This window comes from Podarcis erhardii, assembly GCF_964252035.2.
Source record: "Podarcis erhardii genome assembly, chromosome: 14".
NCBI lineage: Eukaryota > Metazoa > Chordata > Lepidosauria > Squamata > Lacertidae > Podarcis > Podarcis erhardii.
Window position 1 is genome coordinate 49,196,441 of NC_138503.1, and position 23,854 is coordinate 49,220,294.

At 49.2% G+C, this 23,854-nt stretch overlaps 2 protein-coding genes across 2 annotated transcripts; one reads left to right on the forward strand and one right to left on the reverse strand.

Annotated features, from left to right (window-relative positions):
• The first annotated feature begins 8,122 nt into the window (after window positions 1–8,122).
• On the forward strand, window positions 8,123–11,071 carry RASD1 (ras related dexamethasone induced 1). The gene is made up of 2 exons (XM_081840469.1): window positions 8,123–8,532; window positions 9,687–11,071. The coding sequence occupies exons 1-2, from the start codon at window positions 8,247–8,249 to the stop codon at window positions 10,235–10,237; spliced, it is 837 nt and encodes a 278-aa protein (XP_081696595.1). The 5' UTR covers window positions 8,123–8,246; the 3' UTR covers window positions 10,238–11,071.
• A 6,696-nt stretch (window positions 11,072–17,767) lies between these two features.
• Window positions 17,768–22,914, reverse strand: MED9 (mediator complex subunit 9). Its single transcript, XM_081840128.1, has 2 exons — window positions 22,157–22,914; window positions 17,768–19,177 (listed from the first exon to the last, which is right to left on the reverse strand). The coding sequence occupies exons 1-2, from the start codon at window positions 22,450–22,452 to the stop codon at window positions 18,961–18,963; spliced, it is 513 nt and encodes a 170-aa protein (XP_081696254.1). The 5' UTR covers window positions 22,453–22,914; the 3' UTR covers window positions 17,768–18,960.
• Window positions 22,915–23,854: the final 940 nt, after the last annotated feature.

Here is a 23,854-nt window from a genome sequence, read left to right on the forward strand (position 1 = left end):
GGGGAATCGGAGAAAAGGCTCCAGGACTCTTCAACGGAGACCAGTAGGGAGGGCACGAGTACTCCGCTGCCCACACCCTCCCTGCGCAGAAGACTTCCGCACAGGGAGAGTAGGAGGAGACTTGGCGTCAAAGAACTTTTTTGCTGGAAGAAGTTTAAGAAACGCCCACTGACGGATTCTGCCAGCGACTGAGACAGCCACGAAGTGAAGGGCTGTCCAGACAGGCAACCAAGCCAAGAGTGGTGGCAACTTACGCATGAGCAACCCCCTAGAACCATTACATTATGCAATAAGAATTACAGTGCTATCTAGTATACTGGTCTGCGTGTTGCTTGTATTGTTTGTTTTGTTTTGTTAAGTTCTGGAGGGTGCCAGGGAAGAGGTGGAGGCTGGGCACAGAGCCTCTCGGTATCAGCTCACAGCCCTCGCCCAACTCGCTTAAGCAGCGCCACGCCCTCCAGCCGCTGCCCGCCTCCTCCAGCCCCGCAAAGCTGCCAAAAAGGTTGGCAACTCTGGGAAACGGACGGACCGCCGGAGGGATCTTTGCACCACGGTACCCCCCCCCAAAAAAAACAGCCCCAACTACATCCAGGTAATTACATTAGTAATATAATCAAATGAAAAATTATTTCTACAGTTGCTGGTTTAAAAAATATCATTCCACATGCTCCCATGTGTCTTAGGTGGTTTAAATGCATGTTCTTTCTTTGATGCATATGTAATAAAGGAGGACCACGTTATGTAAAAGTTATGTAGCTTCTCACGTTGTTTTCTTTCATGTACCCTTTCTGTTAACTTTCCCATCAAAATTAACTCCCAGACATAAGCCTACCAAACTTCATACAGGTTCACGTTTAATGTCCTCCAGCATCTACCAACAGCAAGACGTGCTGCAGTTATAAGATGCACAGTTAAGTCTTTGTCTCTAAGATTTTGTGCTTCATCTGCAAATATAGAAAGCAATGCTATTTGGGGATCTAAATTGATCAATTGCTATGTAATTTGTTCCATTTGCCGGATGTACTTAAGATGGCCCTGGTCCCCATCCTGCACTCAGCTCTCACCTGCGGCTCATAGAAGCTGTTGGCATGAGACAGCAACCGCATCCTGCAAACCGCTTCGACTGGTCAGCTAAACTAGGTAGCTGATGGGCCTCAAGCCCTTGGTGAGTTGGAGACTCGTCCTGCATACGAAGACAGGCTCTGGAAGATTGAGTGGACAAGACCAAGAGTGGGTCCAACAGTCAAGAAGGCGGTTTTGGCACATACTGTAAAGGGAAGGGAGGGACACATGGGGCTTGTCCATCTGGGAAGGTAGCCAGGGCCAGATTGAGGTTTGATGAGGCTCTAAACTACTGAAGGTAATGGGGCCCATTATATGTCCAGCTGTCCTTTGTCAACAACAAATTGTCGCTGTTTTGTATGTTGAATATATGCTATACAGTAATTTATAGACCTAATAGGTATCTTAGGGACGCGGGTGGTGCTGTGGGTTAAACCACAGATCCTGGGACCTTCCGATCAGAAGGTCAGTGGTTTGAATCCCCATGACGGGGTGAGCTCCCATTGCTCGGTCCCTGCTCCTGCCAACCTAGCAGTTCGAAAGCACCTCAAAGTGCAAGTAGGTAAATAGGTACCGCTCCGGCGGGAAGGTAAACGGTGTTTCCGTGCACTGCTCTGGTTTGCCAGAAGCAGCTTAGTCATGCTGGCCACATGACCTGGAAAAACTGCGGACAAATGCTGGCTCCCTCGGCCAGTAAAGCGAGATGAGCACCGCAACCCTTGAGTCGGCCACAACTGGACCTAATGGTCAGGGGTCCCTTTACCTTTACCTTTACCTCCCTACTTCAGCACATTGCCTTGGTTTCTTCCTTACTAAGACATTTTCATGAAATACATACATACACACATACATTTTCAGGTGACTGCTAAGGGGGTGACCTTGGTTTGCGAATGGCCCCTTTAATATGTATCTTAAGCCATTTGCACATAACAAAATATCAAAATAATTGTTCAACTGAATTGTTGAATTGGGGGGCAAGAGAGTGGGGCCCTAAGCTATAGCTCAGGGGTCCCCAAACTAAGGTCCGCAAGCTGGATAAGGCCCAAGGGACTCATTTATCCAGACCGCGGCAACCCCCACTGCCCGCTCTTATCGGTGCTGCACTGTGAGGCTGCCCACTTCCGGGTCGGAGGAGCACCGGAAATAGTTTGTGCGCATGCGCAAGCGTTATTTCCAGTTCACATCCGGGTCGGAGGAGGCTTGTGCACATGCGCAAAAGCTATTTCCGGTGCTCCTCCGATCCAGATGTGTGCTGGAAATAGCGTGTGCTCATGCATATGGGCACGTGCTCCCCCACCCTCCAGTCCATTGCGCGATCGGCGCTGGAGACACCGGCCCGAGGCGCGGTCAGTTTGCTGACCCCTGCTATAGATTGTTTAGCTTATACGTAAATCCAGCACTGATAGCCCATCTAGGGGAAGGAAAACTCTGAGCCTAAACCTCCATTGCCTTATGGATATCTTTGGGAGAAGAACAGGCTAAGGAGTAAACCCTACACAAATCCAAGGTGAGGTCCATAAAATGGTTGGGTGGCACCTTGTACGCCTCCTTCTGGCAACTCCTGCTGCCCAGCTGGTGCCAAATGTCTTGCTCCGCTTTTCTTTGAACCAGTGAGGCCAAGAGGCTGGGTGGTCTTGTTGTCTGGGTAGCCCAAGCCCCCCCAGACATGCTGCCCAGGCTTGTGCCCCGAGGAAGTCACTTGAGTGATGCTAATGCAGCGTTTTGACTTCACCCCCGAAGGCTCACTCCATTGTCTCTCAGGGCAAACGGATTTCAACAGCAACACAATTATATGCACCTGTTTGTTTGTTTGCTTGCTTGTCTGGCTATTTAAAAGGATAAGTTTTCCTTCTTGTGCCCTGGGGCTCAGCGTTGGCTCCAAGGACATCTGGGTCTTCCTGCTTAACTCACTTTCCTTGTCTATTTTGGCACCTGTGCCACCCAAACCAACTGTTCCTCGGCTCCCACGTGGGGCTTTACCACGTGCTTTAGTAAATCTGCACTCCCCCCTCCAATTCTCCCCACCCCAATGAACAGAAACTTTTTTGTTTGGTCGGCTTTCCAGACATTTCAGGAGAGAAATAAAAGTTTCTCCGGCCTTAGAAAGCTGAGCAGCAACAGCGCAAAACTGTGCCCTTTATCTCCCTGTGGTGGACAAACTAGGTATTGCAGCGCATGGACCAAGCCAAGCTTTTGCCAACCTGGCAATGTTGCGAGTTGTAATCCAAGAGGTCTAGAGGCTGCCAGGTTGGATAAAGCCTGTCCTGAATGATATCTCTTCTCAGGATATAGTCAGTATCATCATCTTTCCTTAGCATGCACCAGATACTGCGGGGATAAATTTCTGAAACCGTATGGACATCATCCTCTCTGCCTTGCCATTTTCTTTCAGCAAGCTGTAAAAAATTATACCTGAAGGAAAAGGAGCGCTTTACCTTAGGGCTAAAAATAATAATAAATAACATTGTCATTAACGTAAGCATTCTTTTAAAATGTGCGGAAGTGCATTTTTAGTATTGTTTTGGTATAGTATTTTAGTATTGTATTAATTGCATTTTTATCCCTCTTCCTCCAAAAGAAGTACAACAACCCTGCGAGGCAGGTCAGGCAGAGAGGCACTGTCTACCCAGAGATTGGTGAAGGAGTGGATGATTTTAACTCAGCTCTCTTTGCTGATCAGAAGGTTGGTGATTCGAATCCCCGTGATGGGGTGAGCTCCTGTTGCTCAGTCCCTGCTCCTGCCAACCTAGCAGTTCGAAAGCACGTCAAAGTGCAAGTAGACAAATAGGTACCACTCTGGCGGGAAGGTAAATGGCGTTTCCGTGCACTGCTCTGGTTCGCCAGAAGCGGCTTAGACATGCTGGCCACAAGACCCAGAAAAACTGTCTGTGGACAAACGCCGGCTCCCTCGGCCAGTAAAGCGAGATGAGCGCCGCAACCCCAGAGTTGTCCACGACTGGACCTAATGGTCAGGGGTCCCTTTACCTTTACCTTTACCTCCCCACTTCAGCACATTGCCTTGGTTTCTTCCTTACGAAGACATTTTCATGAAATGAGGGAGGGAGGAGGCAGGAAAACACCCCCCAACCTTTCTGTTCACACATACATTTTCAGGTGACTGCTAAGGGGGTGACCTTGGTTTGCGAATGGCCCCATAACAAATAAATCGGCGTGCCCTGAAACTGTCAGCATCGCTTCCTGCAATGTCTCACCAGGGGTAGGCGCTGCTCCTAATTCTAGATTACAACTGTCAAGGAGAAAATGGATGGAGAGGAGTCTTTCTGAAAGGTAGCCCTGTACAGAGAGGCTTTTAATATCTGATATTTTATTACGCTTTTCTATTTGTTGGAAGCCATCCAGAGTGACTGGCGTAATCCAGTCAGGTGGGTAGGGTACTATTTATATTATTATTATTATTATTATTATTATTATTATTATTATTATTATTATTTCTCCCATGCTAGGACCTAGTGGGGTCCCGCAAGGGAACCAAAAAGTGGGAGGTTCAGAACAGGCAAAGGAGATTTTCTGCACCTAGCTGACCCCCCACTGGTGCAGAAGATGCAGAGATGGCCATTAACTTATTGTCAAAGGTTGTTCCAAAGGATCAACACTGTACCTATGTACAGAAACTGGGTTTGTACTGAAATTGTACTGACACACTGCCCAGTGGTGTTCACAGAAAGGGGGAGGATGTTAGTTTCTGTGTGTTGCCACTGTGCAGTGCTCTGGAGTCACAAGAATCTGTTTTGCATTCCAGAGATTCCAGGCTGTTGGAAGTCTCACGGAAGACAGGAGACAGATGTGACGTTACTAATATCCTGCTCCTTTGTTTTTTTTTTCAGTTGCTCTCTGCTTTCACAGAGAGAGCATGCTTGTTTCTTTTCTGTCTGTGTAGCTAGAAAATAAAACCTTGCGATGTAGCTCATAAATCTCATCACTTCTGCTGCTTTGAAACTCTGCTGAATATCGTCGGAGGACTCACCAGAGGAGTCGCTCGGTCGTAGCAGAGATTCTGACAGCGGGGAGTGGAGGAGCTATCAATGTCTACTAGCCACGAGGGCCGTATTGCCTATGGGGTCAGAAGTGGCATATCTCTGGGTACCAGTTGATGCTAGTCACAAGTGGGGATGGGGCTATTTGCACTCACATCCTGCTTGCAGCCTTCCCAAAGGTCCCTAGTTGGCTAGAGGATGTTGCCTTTGGCCTGATTCGGCCGCCAGGCTCTCCTGATGTTCTTCAGCAAATGGTGTACGCAGGAGCAGGAATGGTTTGCTCCCAGAGGGAATTTGAAAGGAGTGTGTTTAAGACATGGGTAGGCAAACTAAGGCCCGGGGGCCGGATCTGGCCCAATCGCCTTCTCAATCCGGCCCGCAGACAGACCAGGAACCAGCATGTTTTTCCATGAATAGAATGTGTGCTTTTATTTAAAATGCATCTCTGGGTTATTTGTGAGGCATAGGAATTCATATTTTTTTTCCAAAATATAGTCCAGGCCCCCACAAGGTCCGAGGGACAGTGGACCGGCCCCTTGCTGAAAAGGTTTGCTGACCCCTGGTTTAAGAGGTGGAACTGGAATTGATTCTAACCAGCAACAATGCTGATTATGACAGCGGTTTCTTCATCCCCGTCCGCCCCACTCATTCCAACACACACACACTTATATCCTAATGCTGACCAAGACTTTTTTTTCCTCCACTCCATCAAGTGCTTTGGAACAGCACCTCTTATTTTGCAAATGAGAAGGAAAGAGAACGAGTCTTATTTATTACTGCAGAGAGCAAGAGTCAGCCAGCTGGCAGCCAAAGAATGAGTTGATGACTTAGAAGATGCCCTTCTGGAATTTGCCAGCTTTATAACAGCCTCTTAGCTGCTTTTAGACCACCTGTTACCTGCAATTTAAAAAATAAATAAATCCACAGGGACTTGTAGGATGCAGTGCACCCCCTCAAAAAAAAAAAAAGACTTCTTTAAAGTTGTTATTCTTTTTTGCATCAGGAATGTAACAGCAGCAATAAAAAGTCAACTTCTACTCCCATTTTCCAGACAGGAAAACTGAGGTCATGAGACAGTGTTTTGCCCAAAGTCATCTAGGACTAGGGTGAGATTTAAACCCTGAACTCGCAAAGCCATCTAAACATATCGTTGCAGATTTACAGCTGTGGTTATCCAGCGGTGACACACTCTGCACATGCTCAAGAGATGCTTTTCACTTGTTCTGGGGCTGCTGCTAAAATTCATGGTTCAAAAAAAACCACACCCTTTGAGCAAACATCCACGCTATACATTTAAAGCACTATTGTGCCTATTTAACCACCATAGAGAGCTCCATAGAGACTGTAGCTTTTATAGAGTGCTAGGGATTGCATCTCTGTGAGGTCAGCACCCTCAACAAATTACAGTTCCCAGGATTCTCCATGTGTGTTTGGCTGTGCACACATGACTGACTTAAAACACACATAAGTCATTCTTTTTCTCAATCTAGATGGAAACTGGTTTTTTTTAAGCCACCTAGCTCAGCATCCAGCCCGTGGGAAGACTTCAGTTCCCTGCAGAGGCAAACCATGGCACATATCGTGGTTAGTGGCCATTGACAGCTTTATCATTCATGTGTTTGTCCAATCCTGTTTTAAAGCCGTCCAAACTGGTGCCCATTCCTGCCTCCAGTGGAAGTGAGTTCCATAGGTTAACTCAACTCTGCATGAAGAAATACTTCAGAATCTGCCAGTGTTCTGATTCCTTGGGTGTGCCTCCACAGCCTTCCAGCGGTATGGCAGAGCTTTAAATGTATGGTGTGGATGTTCCAGGGCTCAGTTTTATCCCTTGCAGTTGGGGGGGGGGGAAGCCCTCCTGGAAATTCCCCCTGCTGGGGAGGTTTGCCAAGGCCTGCAGCTTTTGAGAAGTCAAGGAAGGAAAATGTAGGTGCCAAGCTTGGAGAGTTTGCAGGCTTGCAAACAAGTGTAGAAAAAAATGACGCTGTCTCTCTCCAACTGAAAGACAGCCGAAATTAGGCTGCCCCCCTGTGGATGCTTACTTGGGAGGAAACATCGCTGCCCCAGCAGGGCTTACTTCTGAGTAAACGCACTCTGCATTAGGCGTAAATGGCATTTGTTCGCTCTTGCGCCTAGGCGTGTTGTGGACCCTCGCCTCTCCCTTGCTCCCCTTCCTCCTTATGTGCGTGCCCCGGTTTGAAGCTGGAAGCTCCTCGGGGCGAAGACCCTCCTCTTCCTCCTCCTCCTGCCTGTCTGGCTCTTTCAATTATGTAGCCCGCTCGCTGGCAAGCTAACGACCTCGCTCCCCCATATATCACACGCCCGAGCTCAGGGGGAGAGCCTCTGCCTGGCACGGCAAGCGCTCCAGGTTCAACCCCCAGGACAGATCCCCGCCTGATACCCTACAGAGCTTCTGCCAGCCCGTGTCTGCCATAGATGGACCCAGTGGTCCGACTCCGCAGAAGCCACCTTCCCATGCTCCCCCTGAGCAAACCTATCTGCAGTGGCTTAGGGTGGGGGTGCAGGGGGGGGGCGGCCGCACCGGGCGCAACATCTGGGGGTTAGGGTTAGGGGGCTCAAATCCATGGGTTAGGGGGCGCAAATCCATGGGTTAGGAGGCTCAAATCCATGGGTTAGGGGGCGCAAATCCATGGGTTAGGGGGCGCAAATTACTTGCCTTGCCCCGGGTGCTGACAACCCACGCTACGCCACTGCCTATCTGAAACCCTGGACAGCCGTTGCCAGCCCGTGTCGACAATATTGAGCAGGATGGACCTGGCAGGTTACTTTCCTATGTTCCCCCGAGCAATCCTATCAGAAACTCCGGGGAGCCTCTGCTGAGCCAGTGTCTGCAACACTGGTCTCGACGAGCCCAGTGTTCTGGCTCAGCAGAAGCCTCCGTCCTCTGCCTCTGCCCAGAGCCGTCCAAAACCGGTCCCGACTTCTCCCTGCGGAGCCGCTTTGCGCACCCGGGCGAAGCCCAGCCCCTCTCTCGGCGCGCCCTCCCTTCTCTCCCCCGAAGGGGCGGGCCGGCCGCGCTCCGCGGCTATATAAGCAGGCGCGGCGCTTGAGTTTACTCCAACTGATCCCAGCCTCTCCGTGCGCTCTTTGCTGGACGTGGGAAGCCGCTGCCAGCCTGCCGTCTCCGCCGCCTCTCGCCTCTCCGCCGCGGCTCCTGCTCCTCGCCTCCCGATGCGCCTGGCCGAGATGATCAAGAAAATGGGTCCCAGCGATTCGGAGCTCAATATCCCGGCCAAGAACTGCTACCGGATGGTCATTCTGGGCTCGTCCAAAGTGGGCAAGACGGCCATCGTCTCCCGCTTCCTCACCGGCCGCTTCGAGGACCAATACACGCCCACCATCGAGGACTTCCACCGCAAGTTCTACAGCATCCGCGGGGAAGTTTACCAACTCGACATCCTCGACACGTCGGGGAACCACCCGTTCCCGGCCATGAGACGCCTCTCCATCCTCACAGGTGAGAGGCAGGAACGGGGAACACGCGCGCCGAAGGGGGCGAGAGGGGTTTGGGGTTGGCTGCAGCAGGCGAAGCGCATCAGCGCATCTCAGAAAAATCAATACCCCCCCCCATTGTTACTATTAATCTTAGAATTAGTAATATTATTAATAGCTCCTCTCGGTTTGCCGGTTGTTTTCCAAATGGTGCAGATGTTTTAGCTTACGGCATTACCTTGCGAGCCACCCATCCCCAAAATACGATGCTGCTCATGTTTTGGAAATGGTTTGGGAGAGAATTTGCTGCTCCTGGTCTGTAAACTCATGTACCAGGCTCAGCGGATTTGCTGGTGTTTCAAACACCTGTTGATAGAGGCTGAAGTGCGGAGAGAAAGAGCGAGCAGAAACTAGCGTGGGAAACAAAAGCGTCCCTCAGGCAGGCTTCTCTTACTGCCTTTTGCAGTCGGAATGGCATTTCAATGCTGCCGATGCCCTTTGGAACCAATGTGTCTGCAGCCGAAATGCTTACTCGGAAGTAAAAGCCGTAATGTGTTCAGTGGGGCTTACTCCTGGGTAAATGTGCATGAAGATTGCAGCCACCCAAGCGCTTTGCTTTAGTCCTATCGTCGCTGCTTATTTAATGAACGGGGCAGTTTGCAAAACCAAAACCCAAAACCTTTGCAATTTTGCAACAACAATGTCCAAAACCCTTTGCAACTCCCCAGTTCCTTAAAAACTGAGCAATGCAAGTTTGAGCCCTTAGCTTTTATTATCTGCACAGGTTACATTGCAACTTACTTCTGGCTTTTGCAATCAATGCCAGAGCAATCTTTTGAAAGAGAGCAAAGGGGAAATGGGAAGGGAATTTATCTGCTAAAAGGAAGGTTACTGGTGAGATTTTGCTCTCTCCTGTACCATTTGAAAATCTTTGCAGGTTTCCCACGAGAATGTAGATTGGCTTGCCACCTTTCCATAAATAAAGACACTTGCACAAGTAGATGGAAAAACGTACGGCTTAGAGGGCTTCCAGGCAGAAAGCAGTTCTTCCAAACGCCCAACCACTCCACCTGCTGGCTTGCTTTGGTTTCTCTGGGGCTAGATGAGTGCGCACAGGGAATGCTTTCAAAAACCTACCGAGATCCTAACCTTGTTTCCCATCTTCTTCCTTTTCTGCAGGAGACGTCTTTATCCTGGTGTTCAGCCTGGACAACCGAGACTCCTTCGAGGAGGTGCAACGCCTAAAGCACCAGATCTTGGAGACCAAGTCTTGCCTGAAGAACAAAACCAAGGAGAACATCGATGTTCCCCTGGTCATCTGCGGGAACAAAGGCGACCGTGACTTCTACCGCGAGGTTGGCCCCCGAGAGATCGAGCAGCTGGTGGGGCAGGACCCCAAGAAGTGTGCCTACTTTGAGATCTCTGCCAAGAAGAATAGTAGCTTGGACCAGATGTTCCAGGCTCTCTTCACCATGGCCAAACTGCCCAGCGAAATGAGCCCAGACCTCCACCGGAAAGTCTCCATTCAGTACTGTGACCTCTTGCACAAGAAAACTCTCAAAAGCAAAAAGTTCTTGAAGGAAGGGTCAGGAGATAGCGCCGGAGACGCCTATGGCATTGTGGCTCCCTTTGCTCGCCGGCCAAGCGTCCACAGCGACCTCATGTACATTCGCGAGAAGACCACCCGGGGAGGGCAGTCGAAGGACAAAGAGCGCTGTGTGATCAGCTAAGCCACTCTTGCCTTAAAGACCTTCCCAGCGGAGATGGGAAGCTTCTTGTTTACTACCAAAAAACTCTTGCCAGCGCTTACGGCAGCGGCAGAAGAGGCAGCATGCGCCTTCTCTGCCAAGGGCGGCGACACAGCTCCCATGCCAAAGGCCACAATTCCTCCAAGCTCTTTTCAGGGGACTCTTTTTCCAACGGCTCCCCGCAATTTCGTTTTTTTAGATTTTGGAGGTGAGCTGTCTTGGGATTTGCCAGCGGGAGTTCCCTGGCTGATAGATGGACTTAAGAACTTGAACGTGGAGAAGAGAGAGACATTTGCAAGAAAGGGAAAGAAAGAAAAACTTTGTGGGAAGGAGAAATGTTTCCCTTCCTGTCTCTCTGCATTGTATTTTGTCTTTAAAGTACTTGGGGGGGGATTCGGGGGGGAGGGGGAAAACAGCCATTATTGAACTGTGAAGTTACTCTCAAGGCTGTCTCTTTGTGATGTTTTCTGTGGAGCAACTCCAGAAGAATTTAACCATTGTTGCTGCTGAAAATAACCTGCCAAAACTCTCTATTGTGCCCCTCAGCCCCAATGTTTGGGACTATGAGGGGCTTGTTTTGGGGAGGGGGGGAGTTGGCTGTTGAAAAGCCGCTCCTTGTTTACATTCGCCTTTCTCTGTCTTGATTTTTTCTCTCTCAGAACGAGAAAATTGCATTCAAGCAAACAGGCACTTTATATGTCGAGCTTTTTCTGGTCCATGGACTTGAACAAAATCGCAGCTCAGTGTTTCTTGCGACGAGCTTTGTTAATATTTTTTTTTTTCTACAAAAATAAAACTTTTGAAAATAATGAGAAATCGCTTTGTCCGGCTTTTGGTGTTTCCGAAAAGGGAGGTTGCAGCAGGTGGGCTATTTAAACAATGGAAGGGGGAGCTAGGGTGAGGGGGTGGGGCATCCCAACAATCTCTCGTCTCCAATCCAGAAGTCTGGATTTTTATGCATCCCCCAAGAGTGTAGCTTGGTGGATTTAACGGCATGGGGGGGGGGCGGGAAGCTGATGAATCCAGCATAACATGGGGAGGGGTGGGGGGAGCTTTGATGAATTCAGACTTGGGGAATACAAAAGGACCACATCAACAGACAAGACCAGAAACTGTCTTCTGAGTGACATGCCACCACGCTGCGAAAACAAAAAAAGTTTCCTACAAGCAAACGACTACTGTTATGTCACAGTTTCCTCTCACCTTTGGCACAATCCCAAAGTTTCTTTTACGAGATAGGGTGGGTTCTAAGGCTGCAGGTGAATCTCTGCAACCCAAACAGCCTTCCCAACCCAATTGTCAAACAAGACCATTTCGCTGAAGAGCGACATCTATTGGCGACTTATGGCACCCCCCCCCCCCCCCCCGTTAATATCACAGTTTTTAGCAATCCTGTTAATAGGAAACTGGGAGTTTATACTTCTCTAGGAAATGTAAACCCACCCACCCCCACCATCTACTCTCCAATGCCCTGCTGGGTTCTGCATCCCCATCTATAGTTTCTTGCACAAAATGATGGCTAGAAGGTACTATGCATTTTGAGCATTTTGACACTTAAGAGCTACACTTCTGAACATTGAGGAACCATTTAACTATCCTGGCTAATGGCTAACCCACTGCCCTCCATAAATCCCTTCACAGATGTCTCAAATAGTGATAGACACTGGTGGCAATCCTAATCACACTTACTTAGAGCATGTAAACTCCATTGTACACACAAGGATTTACTTCTGAGTAAACATAGATAAGCTCCATCGGCAAGATGTAGCAAATTGGACACTTTTTGTGGGGGGGGGGGATGGATCTTTGCTGGATTCATACAACCAACCATTCAGGGATGCTTACGCTAAAGTAGACACACTGCAGTCCAGGTTTAAGCTATCCATCAAAAGGACGTCAAACATTACAGGGGCAAGTTGGGGGTGGGGGGAATTGGATGGTTTACAAAGGGGAATGCAGGTGGAAAACTCAATGAACAGAAAGCTAAAATACATATGCCCTTCTCCCCACACCGCCCCAATTTATGAAACATGATATCAATATATAGGTATTGGCAAAAGTGATTGAAGTGGAATACTCACCCTGGACCATCTGCTGTAATGTTGAACAAGGAATAGGGAGACCCAGGTGAAAATTCTCCCTTGGCCATGCAGAAGATGATCTTGGCCAATCGCTCTCTCTCAGCCAGCCTACCTCACAGGGTTGTTAGGAGGAGAAAGCAACTGGTCCAGGGAGGGAAGGAGACCCTCTATATCCTTTTTAGCTGCTTGGAGAAATGGGGATGGTAGCTTGTTATTGGGGGGGGGAGTGGGGGAATTGTAATAAGAAAATGCAAGGCTTAGAAAAAACACCACCCCCCCCCCTTCATTGATTGGGACGAGTCAAAGAGTTCATGTCACAGAAAATCTTCCATCTGACGGGATGTTAAACATTAAGAGATGTTTCTGAATGTAGATGCCTCTTGCACATACTGTTCCCACTCCTGTTTTCTATACGGAAAAAGTCAAAGTGAGCGGGACGGTTTGGTTTGGTCCTCAGCCAGAACAAAAGCCAGCCAGATTTATGAGCCCAATTCTTCTTCACACCTGGTCCAACCCCTTTATACTTTAGTCTACTTTAACCCCAGAGGCTGCCTTATACTGAAGTACTTCAGTACTGTCTACACCGCACAGAGGTCCCACGCCACCTAAGTGCGTATAAACACAGAGCCCTTTCTTGTGTCTTTTCTGCTAAGATTTCTAGGCCACCTTTTGGGGGCACAGCAGCCCTCACAGAGTCCAGAATCAGCATAACATAGGAAATTGGCAGCTGAGAAATCTTTAGCCCTTAAGAATAAACAGTACACCTTGTCTCCGAACACTGCCAGTTAACAAAATGCAGGTTACACAATTGTCTTGAGGCCGTTGGGAGAACCTGGGTTTAGGGTTGCCAGACCTCCAGGTTTGCTCCCTCCAGGTGGAGAATTTGAATCTCCAGGTGGGGGAGAATGCCTTTAATTAAACAAAAATTAAGAAGGTTGTTGGTGCAGCTTGCAAGCTTCATCAGGAGCTGGCTGCAAATTATAGCACAGACACTGGGGGTGGGGTCTGTCTTCCGCCATTCCCAATTAACCTCCGTCTCCAAGGTCCACCTCTTGGTCTCGGGTTTGGGCCCTGAAATCTCACATTCTGTGATGCTCTTGACCTGACAAGTCTAGTGCGGCCAAATGCAGCCTCGCAGGCTTCTCCTTCTGACTCTCAGGACTTTCACTACGAAATGCCCCTCCCTAAGCCATGCCCCCTCCCCACCCCTTGTGTCCTCTTTTGAGTGTTTCCCGTTGGCTTGGAATGGGTCTTGTTTGCCCGGAGAGAAGATCGGCTAGAAAGAAAAGCATTGCACTTGCCAACTTTTGCCTCTGACCAGTGTCCTGTTTGCCACTGCCATGTGGCCTCCGGAAGGTTCTCCATGAGGGAATGTGGCCCTCAGACTGAAAATGGTTTCACACTACTGGGGGGGGGGGGAGTTTCACTGATGCACTGAATGCATGGGCATGTCGGGAAACAACGACGACGGAGGGGCTAGGCCAGGGGACCGTGTTGTCAGGAGCTGGAGTCAGGGGCTGGCCAGCAATAAAACACCTGGTGTCAGTGAAGTTAACGCTTTATTCATAGAAACCAAAATAGCTCATTCCTTCTCTTTCGAGGGAAGAAGGCTCAGAGATGGGGAGCGTTGGTGAGACGATGAGTGGTCAGAGGGAGAACACGGGGAGGAAGAGGTGCCGGAAGCTGAAGAGGCAACAGGGCTAAGTGAGCGGGAGGAGTCTGTGGCAGAGAGCAGTCCAGACTCAGAGGAAGAAGCTGAAGCAGGAAAGGAGCGAGGCCAAGAGGCAGAGATGAGTCTGGCTGGTGAAGAATCACAAGTGCCCCCCCCCCCGCCTTGCTGCCACAACGAGCTCCCCTCCCCCCTGGTCTCCCAGAACCAGAAGAGGCATGAAAAGGGTGGAACAAAGACATGCACAGGCACAGTCTCCGACTGCTTGGAAGAAGCCTTGGAGAGGAGGGGATCTAGACAGCTGTGGGGAGGCAGACTTTCAGTCTCAATAAAAATGATTTATTAAAAAAGAGAGAGAGGCTTTCAGTCTCAGCACTTGATTTCATGGAGCAGAACCTACAGGGCATGAGCTGCTGTGCTCAGTAGACAACACGTACCCGGCATCCATCCCGTTTTACCACCTGAACATCTAGAAATGTATGAAGTCCTGAAAAAGATAAAGCCGGGTGTATTGAATTAATCCAAGTGGAGAACTGTAGAAAACCATATTCATTACTAAACAGCAAAAAATAGATCATCAATGTACCTGTAGTAGTGTAGTAGAGACGCAGAGAATGGGTTATTCTTCAAAATGTGAGCCTTTATTTGATTCTTAGTTTGTGACTCCATGCACATATTAAATGTCTTCCGTTTATGAATTTTGAAACTGTATAGTGTTATAAAAATAGTCAGTGTATTATTAGCCAACCTGTTGCTTTTGTTGTTCTGAGTGTTCTGTTTTGCAGCACAGGATTTTCTTTGCTGTGCTCAGTAGGCCTGACACAGGTCTGTGAAGATCTGTGTTTTTGCTAATAGTTAACTCCGGCTCAGAACTCTGTGGTTTTCTGACCGGCTCACCGTGACACTAGTCGACTGGAAGTGGGTCTTTCAGTAAGAGGCTACTCCCAGCCCTACCTGGAAATGTCAAGGATTGAATCTGGAACCTTCTGCATGCACAGACTATGGCGATTCTCCTAGGAACCCAAGAGGAATGGGGTCGGGTTTTACTTTATTTTTGCACCAGGGGAAACGTTCACATGCAAATGTCCCTTGAAAAGTATTTAACATGGGTGCGCTCCAACACCTCGCCCCCTCTTGTATGTGCCAAGTGTGTCTGCAGAGAGGAGACCCTTAGCATCGCAGGAAGCAATTTAATAACAAGTCTACCGTTCACATCCGGATAATTACACACACACACCCCACGGCAGCATTAATGCTCCCCGCCTGAAAAGGGACAAAGAGGGAAATGGGAATTAGACTGCATATTTCCATTTCCTTGTTGGCCTCCCTTCCTGGCATTTACAAGACGCGAGGGGCAAAGATTCTGAAAAGCTCTTTGTATCTCTTTTTTCTTCTGCAAAACTAGTTGGGGTTGTTTTACTTTGTGTGTGTGTGTGTGTGTGTGAGAGAGAGAGAGAGAGAGAGAGAGAATACAGTGGTACCTCAGGTTAAGTACTTAATTCGTTCCAGAGGTCCGTTCTTAACCTGAAACTGTTCTTAACCTGAAGCACTTTAGCTAATGGGGCCTCCTGCTGCCACTGCGCCGCCGGAGCATGATTTCTGTTCTCATCCTGAAGCAAAGTTCTTAACCTGAAGCACTATTTCTGGGTTAGCGGAGTCTGTAACCTGAAGCGTATGTAACCTGAAGCGTATGTAACCTGAGGTACCACTGTATAATGGAATAATAGAATTGTAGAGTCATCTAGTTCAACCCCATGCAATGCAGGAGAGGAAGCACTGGAGCATTGAAGTACAGTCCTTCCATTGGAAATAAATAAGGTTCCAGACCTCATGACTCTGAGTAAAGGGCTGAATTAAACAGGGGCATCTGAAGCTGCCTTCCATCACGCCAGGCCATTGGCATACCTAGTTCAGCCTTGGCTATAACGGCTGGCAGTGGCTCTCCAGCAAATCAGTTTTCCCCAGCCTTGCCTACAGAGGTCAAAAGCTGCTGTACGCAGGCCAAATCTTCTACCCAAGCTATAGCCCCTTCCCCTGTCCGAGGATTCCCTCCTCTGAGGGTAGGTTAAAGGTAAAGGGACCCCTGACCAGTGGTGACTGACTCCGGGGTTGCGGCACTCATCTCGCTTTACTGGCCAAGGGAGCCAGCATGCAGCTTCCGGGTCATGTGGCCAGCATGACTAAGCCCCTTCTGGCAAACCAGAGCAGCGCACGGAAACGCTGTTTACCTTCCCGCCGGAACGGTACCTATTGATCTACTTGCACTTTGACGTGCTTTCAAACTGCTAGGTTGGCAGGAGCAGGGACCGAGCAAGAGGAGCTCACCCCGTCGTGGGGATTCGAACTGCCGACCTTCTGATCGGCAAGTCCTAGGCTCTGTGGTTTAACCCACAGCGCCAACCGCGTCCCATGTGGGTAGTTCACACACACACACATTTCGGGGAAAAGACGGTGCACCTTTCGAGTGCAGGGAGTGAGGTTCGAACCAGCCATGTTGGAAGCAGTTAGATGGAAACCTATTTCTGATTGGAAACCTAAGAAGAAGCTGGATCAGGCCAGCACTCCCATGGGTCCATCCAGCGCCCTGTTTTCAGATGCCCATGGAAAGCCTGCAAGCAGCCCCTGACGTCAAGTTCTTTAATCTCTCTGCATTTTTCTCCCTGTGCATCAATACTTGGCTCTGAATAAGTCTTCAGGTATGTGCCTTACATCTTGCCCCCGCCTGAATCACCGCCTGAATCAGAAGGGAAGTTTGCAGGTCCCTCAAATGTCAACAGCGGGCAGGGCAATTTTCGTTAAATGTACCAAGGGTGAGCTGCGGGAAGGCAGCCCTCAATGACCCCGTTAGCGGCCTCCTCGAACACACCCTCTGTAATGTACCCGCATTGTCCTCTGCAGATTGAGTACAAAACAACAATGGGAACTCTCCCCGCGTGACTTTGGGTGGGGGCCAATGTACTGTACTTGCACACCTGAAACGGCACAAACAGCAGCTCCGGCGACGCAACGCCCCCATCTCCCCCCCCCCCCCCCGGGCCAGCCGACAATGCCTTTTGCCTCTGTAAATGACAGGTCAGAGGATTCAGACATCAGCCACGGCCCCCTTCCCCTTCATTGCGGCAGCCTGCCTGTTTTTCAGGACTCTGATTGGATGTGAGAACCAGCGCCGGTAGGAATAAATAATCCTGACCCACGCTTGCCGATGCTGAAATTGCAGAGTTCCCATGGATTCAGAGGCAGGGTAGTGTTATTTCAAGTTGGCAAGCAGGAAAGAGATCAGATGGCTCAGGTCGTATTGCCCCACGCACGTCCTGCGTTTCAGCTTTGTCCTGACACTTTTAGCAAAGGCCCCTTGTCCCGATGCCCTACTGCAAATATTACAATTAAGACTAAGTGTGTGCATGGAAAAGGACTCCATATTCTCGCCGTCTGCCCCCACCTCCATTTCTGCTCTTCCGTAGTCGTCATAAACGGATTCATTTTTCTAATGGTGTAGCGGTTAGGGAGCTAGACTAAGACCTGGAAGACCAGGGTTCAAATCCCGCTCCTCACAGCCACAAATCTCTCTGGGGCAGCAGAGGAAGACGTTCTCGTCCTCATTTATGAAACAGCCCTTTGGGTATTTGAAGAGGGCATTGTGCTCCCCTTCCTTCTCCTGGCAAAACACTGCAATGCAAAGTTGAGATTCCGGCATCGCAGGGGGTTGGACTAGATGATCCCTGGGGTCCCCTTCTACGATTCTGAGAAAACATACGCCAATCGTTCAGTTTGCACCTGTATTGGAATTATTTTTAAATGTTTGGTTGCTTGTGCATTTGCCATATAAATTTAGCAAGTAAATAAGGCAGAAAACAGACAAGCAATACCTCTCCCGATTGGGGAAAAGGCTACAGACTCTCTGCTGGCACAGCAAGCCAGCGACGTTTTAGAAGTCAGAATAGTTCTGCAATGGAATCTCCCATGACTGTCACTGGATTATTGCTGCACCAAATGCGACTATCAGCTTCTTAAACAAACAAACAATTGCACGAGCAAACTGGGAAGAACTACACAAATAATATCATTATTCCATGCAAGGAATCTAGTTACAGGTTGTCTTAGCTAAGAGGCAGTGTCTGCAGCACAGTCCCAGATTTATTTTTCAGGGTTTCCCCCCAAAACAGACATATACGCAAATTATTAAAAGTATCATTTTTCTAAAGAAGGCTTAACCCAGCAAAAAGAATATATAAACAAATATACACAAATTTGTAAACTGAGGCTGCCCTGTCAAACTGCTTCCTTCCCCAGAAACAGGAGCAGACTTTACCCGCTCTTAAGTCTCCAGGAATACTAAAGGAGTCATGCTTTTGTCATTTTGTCCGTCTGCAAAATTTCTCTCCTGCTTTTTCCTGATGTCCTCAGCGAAAGAAAGCAGGTAATTGCCTTCTTAGGTGATGGGTGATGAAGGGAAATAGTAACAGCCTGCTCTAGCATCCTCTTGGACACAGTTTATACATTTCAAGCAACGGGTGATGGAGGCTACTGGTGGAAATGTGTTGCTTGCATTGAATGTACGTCCACTGAAGAGGAAAAGCAAAAAAAGCACCAGCTCCTTGCTTCTGGAAAAGCAGCATGTCAAGGAATCTTTCTCCCTGACATTCTAGTTTTCCATGTGCAGGGTTGTTGTTTTTTGTGTTTTTGTTTTTTTACAGTTTTAGTTATTTTTAAGACTGAGGAGCATACAAAATGTGCAACTCGCACCCGCCTGCAAAATGCAGAAGGCACATTCCCCGTTCTGCTGAAACTGGGCCTCTAAACCAAAACACCAATGTGCACACCAGGACAGTGTGTTACAGCTTATGAGCTGCTGCAAGAAAATTGTGTTTCCCTTTGGTGCCAAAAGCACTGCAGTTCCCTCAGACTGCTTCCAGAACCAGCGGAGTCTCTTTGCAGAGCCTCGGATCTCTTCCTGCCTAATCCTTGGGGATCTCAAACATGCAGAGGCTTTTGTACTTCTGCAGCAATTCGCTCTTGGTCTTGACTTGCTCCCGGAGGCTTTGAAGCTGCAGCTGTTGCTGCTCGGGACTCACGGAGATCCCCTGCATAGTCTGGACCACCTTCCGCACCTCCACGAATTTGGTCCTCAGCTCGTTCAAAACCTGGTGGACGTCTTGGCTGTCTTTATCCATGCTGAAGGGAGAGAGAGAGAGAGAGGAAGAGAGCAGCTAAGATGACGTTCACATGCCATTTATGGTAGCAGGGCGCCACGGGTTCAGGAATGGGAATTCAACAGGGAATTGGGAGGAAGCAGGCGCCCACGGAAGCATCATGAGCCACAATGTTCCCGGGACACCATGCAGAACACAGAGGCCTTTAATTCTCGGAAACGTTCATGACCTTCTTTGTAGCTACTTTAAAAAATGTTTAAAGACCTTTAGAGCCCCAAACGGCCTCGGTCCTGTATACCTGAAGGAGCTTCTCCACCCCCATCATCCAGCCCAGACACTGAGGTCCAGCTCCGAGGGCCTTCTGGCGGTTCCCTCGTTGTGAGAAGTGAAGGTACAGGGAACCAGGCAGAGGGCCTTCTTGGTGGTGGCACCTGCCCTGTGGAAGGCCCTCCCACCAGATGTCAAGGAGATAAAACTATCTTGACATTAAGAAGACAACTGAAGGCATCCCTGTTTAGGGAAGTTTTTAATGTTTAATCGTCTTTTTAATATTCTGTTGGGAGCCACCCAGAGTGGCTGGGGAAACCCAGCCAGATGGGCGGGGTATAAGTAATAAATTCTTGTTGTTGTTGTTGTTATAGAGGACTCCCGGGGTCCCTTCCAACTTTACAATCCTTACAATTCTACGATTCCAAATCTCTGCTCAGCCACCAGACTCACTGAGTGACCTCGGGCCAGTCACACTCTCTCTGCCTCATAGGGCCACTGCAAGGATAAAATAGGGAAGAGGTGAACCCCGAACCCCTTTCCATACCCCCATGGGTCAGTGTGTCTGGCTCTTAACCATAAGGTTGATTCAAACCCACCCAGGAACAGCTGTGAGCAGGATTCCTGAATTGCAGGTTGGAGTAGACCAGGCAGAGGCAAACTCGGCCCTTCAGACATTTTGGGACTACAGCTCCCCATCATCCCTAGTTAACAGGACCAGTGGTCAGGGATGATGGGAGTTGTAGTTCCAAAAAAACATCTGGAGGGCCGAGTTTGCCTATGCCTGATCCTTGGGTTCTCTTCCAACTCTACAATTTTATTATTCTAATATTCTCTCTGTGGTGCAAGCCTGGGCTGGGGGTATGGGGGTCCTGGGCTACCCAGGCGAAAGGACCCCGTTCTCGGCCTCGTTGATGCGGTCCAAAGGAAAGCAGAGCGAGATGTTTGGCACCAGCTTGGCCGCAGGAGTTGCTGGAAGGAATCATACAAGGCGTGATCCAACTGTCTTAGCGACCCCACTCCAGATTTGTGTAGGGTTTATTCCTTAGGCATTTCTTCCCCCAAAGATACCCCACAAGGCAGCAGAGATGCCTTGTGATACACAAGATGTATCAGAGCTTCTGCCTTCGATGTGGACAAGATCCATCCATCCCTCTCTTCTCTCTACAGCAGCAGTTCTCAACCTGTGGGTCCCCAGATGTTGCCGGACTACAACTCCCATCATCCCTGAGCTCTGTGGCCTTGCTAGCTAGGGGTGATGGGAGCTGTAGTTCAACAACATCTGGGGACCCACAGGTTGAGAAAGGCTTCTCTACAGAATGTGCAGAAACCACCTCCTTGACCACTGGTTCCACTCTTGGTTTCACCCAGAGCTCATTCGGCAGAGCATGAGACTCTCAATCTCAGGGCTGTGGGTCTGAGCCCCACATTGGGCAAAAGATTCCTGCATTGCAGGGGGTTGGACTAGAGGACCTTTCGTGGTCCCTTCCAACTGCACAAGTCTCTGATTCTATTTGTCTTCACATGCTGGAGGAGTCCCTAATCCCCTCACCTGGTTTAGCCAGCCAGCCAAAGCCATTCTCGGGTTGTGGCCGCTGTTATAATATAATAATATAATGACTGAAAGCTTCTAGGAGCCACAGGTGAGAGCCGAGTGCAAGGTGGGGAACCAAAGGTGGGCAAACTACCCCCAGAAGGAGCACAGCGTGTCCCCCCACCAGAGGAACGACCTCTCCCCCTAACGCCACATACACCCCTACAAACAATTACAATGCAAACAGCACTGCTCCAGCTCTTTCGTTAAAAGCAGTCCGTTCCCAAAGGCCTGTTGGAATAAGACAATCTTCACCTGCCCATGGGAAGGAGCCAGCCTACCTTCTTGAGGCAGGGAGTTCCAAAGTTGCCTGGGGGAGGCCACCACTGAGGAGGCCCCGTCCCTCAACCCTACCAGGAGTGCCCATGAGGGTGGCAGGAGAAACGGCCTCTCCCGAAAGGGACTCAAGAGCCCGGGGCAGGTTTGTGCAGGCTATTTCAGGTAGCCTTGACCCCACAGCTTTCTAAGGCCACAACCAGCATTCTAGTTATCTCCCGCTTGGACTACTGCAATGCGCTCTACGTGGGGCTACCTTTGAAGGTGACTCAGAAACTACAACTAATCCAGAATGCGGCAGCTAGACTGGTGACTGGGGGCGGCCGCCGAGACCACATAACACCGTTCTTGAAAGACCTACATTGGCTCCCAGTACGTTTCCGAGCACAATTCAAAGTGCTGGTGTTGACCTTTAAAGCCCTAAACGGCCTCGGTCCAGTATACCTGAAGGAGCGTCTCCACCCCCATCGTTCTGCCCGGACGCTGAGGTCCAGCGCCGAGGGCCTTCTGGCGGTTCCCTCATTGCGAGAAGCAAAGCTACAGGGAACCAGGCAGAGGGCCTTCTCGGTGGTGGCACCCGCCCTGTGGAACGCCCTCCCATCAGATGTCAAAGCGATAAATAACTACCTGACATTCAGAAGACATCTTAAGGCAGCCCTGTTCAGGGAAGTTTTAAATCTGTGATATTTTAGTGTATTTTTGGTTTTTATGGAAGCTGCCCAGAATGGCTGAGGAAACCCAGCCAGATGGGCGGGGTACAAATAATAAATTATTATTATTATTATAATGATGAATTGTTCCCCGAAAATTGTTTCCCCTTCAGCGGTAGACTCGACCCACCCGCCTCCCTCGGGGGCCATTTACCATTTGATGATGTCGTGCACCAGGGGGAGGAAAGAGTAGTCCTCCTGGCCCGGGTGGGCGCCGGGCGCTTGCGGGGGTCCCTGCTGCTGCTGCTGCTGCTGCCCCCCCGGGGGCGGAGGCGCCTGCCCGGCGGGAGACTGGAACTTCTGCTCGGCCGGCGAGGGCTGCTGCTGGGGCGGAGGCGGCGCCTGCTGCTCCCCCGCCGGGGCCGCGGCCTGGGGGGCTCCGGGGGGCGCCGAGGGCTGCTCGTCGGGGCGAGAACCCCCGACAGCCGACGCTCCTCCAGGCGTCGCCATGGCCTCTGGATGCCTCCTCTGTGCTGGCTTGCTCCTCTTTCCTTATTTATTTGATTGCATGCGTATATTTTAATTTTTTCCCTTCCCTCTCCTCTTTGCTCGCTCGCTCCTGTTTCCTTATTTATTTAATTAATTGCGTGCATATATTTTTTTTTAAAAAAAAACAAAAACCTCCTTCCTCTCTTCTTTGCTTGCTTGCTCCCGTTTCCTTATTTACTGAAATGCATGCATATATTTTTTAAAAAGAATTCTTCCTCTCCTGCTAGCTTGCTCCTGTTTCGTTATTCATTTAATTGCATGCATTATTTAAAAATAAAAAATAAAAAAATCTTCCTCTCCTTTTATTTCGTGCTTGCCCTTATTTATTTTGCACGCTGCTATTTTTAAGCTTTGCACTCGTGCACTCTCTCTCGCTTTCCCTTTCCTCTTCCCCCTCCCCCACTTTTCCGGGCGTCGCGAGAAAAGCACGAAAAACCTCTCGCCCTTGCAAAACTGGTCTCAGAGTTTGCGCGTCAGCTTGGCTGCTCCTCCTCCTTTGCACACGGGATGCTGCTGCTGCCGCCGCCGTGTTAGCTTTTCCAGAGGCATCTTATCCTGCAACCCGGTGCAGACTTACCTTGGTGAAAATTGCCATTGGAATCTCCTACATAAACTCATTTTGGGAATAAACAAAACAAATTCCTTCCAGTAGCACCTTAAAGACCAACTAAGTCAGTTCTTGGTATGAGCTTTCGTGTGCATGCACACTTCTTCAGATACACTGAAACAGAAGTCACCAGACCCTTCTATATAGTGAGAAGGTGGGGAGGGGTATTACTCAGAAGGGTGGTGGGAATGGGTGATTGGCAGATAGCTGTGATGAGCCTGTTGACGACTCTTAACGACTGCAATAGGTCTTACAGGAAAAAGCAAGGGGTGAGAAGGTGAAAAATGGCTTTGTCATGTATAATGAGATAAGAATCCAAGGTCTTTGTTCAGACCAGGTTTCTCCATGGTTTTGAGTTTGGTGATAAGTTGTAATTCAGCAGCTTCTCTTTCCAGTCTATTTCTGAAATTCCTTTGTAGTAAAACAGCTACTTTGAGATCTTGTATAGAATGTCCTGGGAGATTGAAATGTTCTCCTACTGGTTTCTCTGTCTGTTCTCTGTTCTCATTTTGGGAATGAGGTTTTGCTGGGATGCAAGGTTCTTGCGCGCGAGTAAGCCTGCACACGCACACATGCTTGGACCGCAGAAGCACTGGACTTTATTTTTTAAATACCATTATTACTGCAAGTTAATTTAACACTGTTTTATTTTTTATTATCATCACTAGTGCTGCTGTTCTCCAGCTTTCTACCAAATAAAACAAGCAAGCTAACAATCCCTTAATCATAAAAGACAATACTCGTGTATCACAGAAA

What these genes read in the sequence shown, in the direction of transcription:
- RASD1 (XM_081840469.1), top strand. Translation starts at nt 8,247, where the DNA reads ATGCGCCTGGCCGAGATGATCAAGAAAATGGGTCCCAGCGATTCGGAG. An exon ending in ACGCCTCTCCATCCTCACAG is followed by an intron (nt 8,533 to 9,686) that starts GTGAGAGGCAGG and finishes CCTTTTCTGCAG; the next exon opens with GAGACGTCTTTATCCTGGTG.
- MED9 (XM_081840128.1), bottom strand. Translation starts at nt 22,452, where the DNA reads ATGGCGACGCCTGGAGGAGCGTCGGCTGTCGGGGGTTCTCGCCCCGAC. An exon ending in GTGCACGACATCATCAAATG is followed by an intron (nt 19,178 to 22,156) that starts GTAAATGGCCCC and finishes CTCTCCCTTCAG; the next exon opens with CATGGATAAAGACAGCCAAG.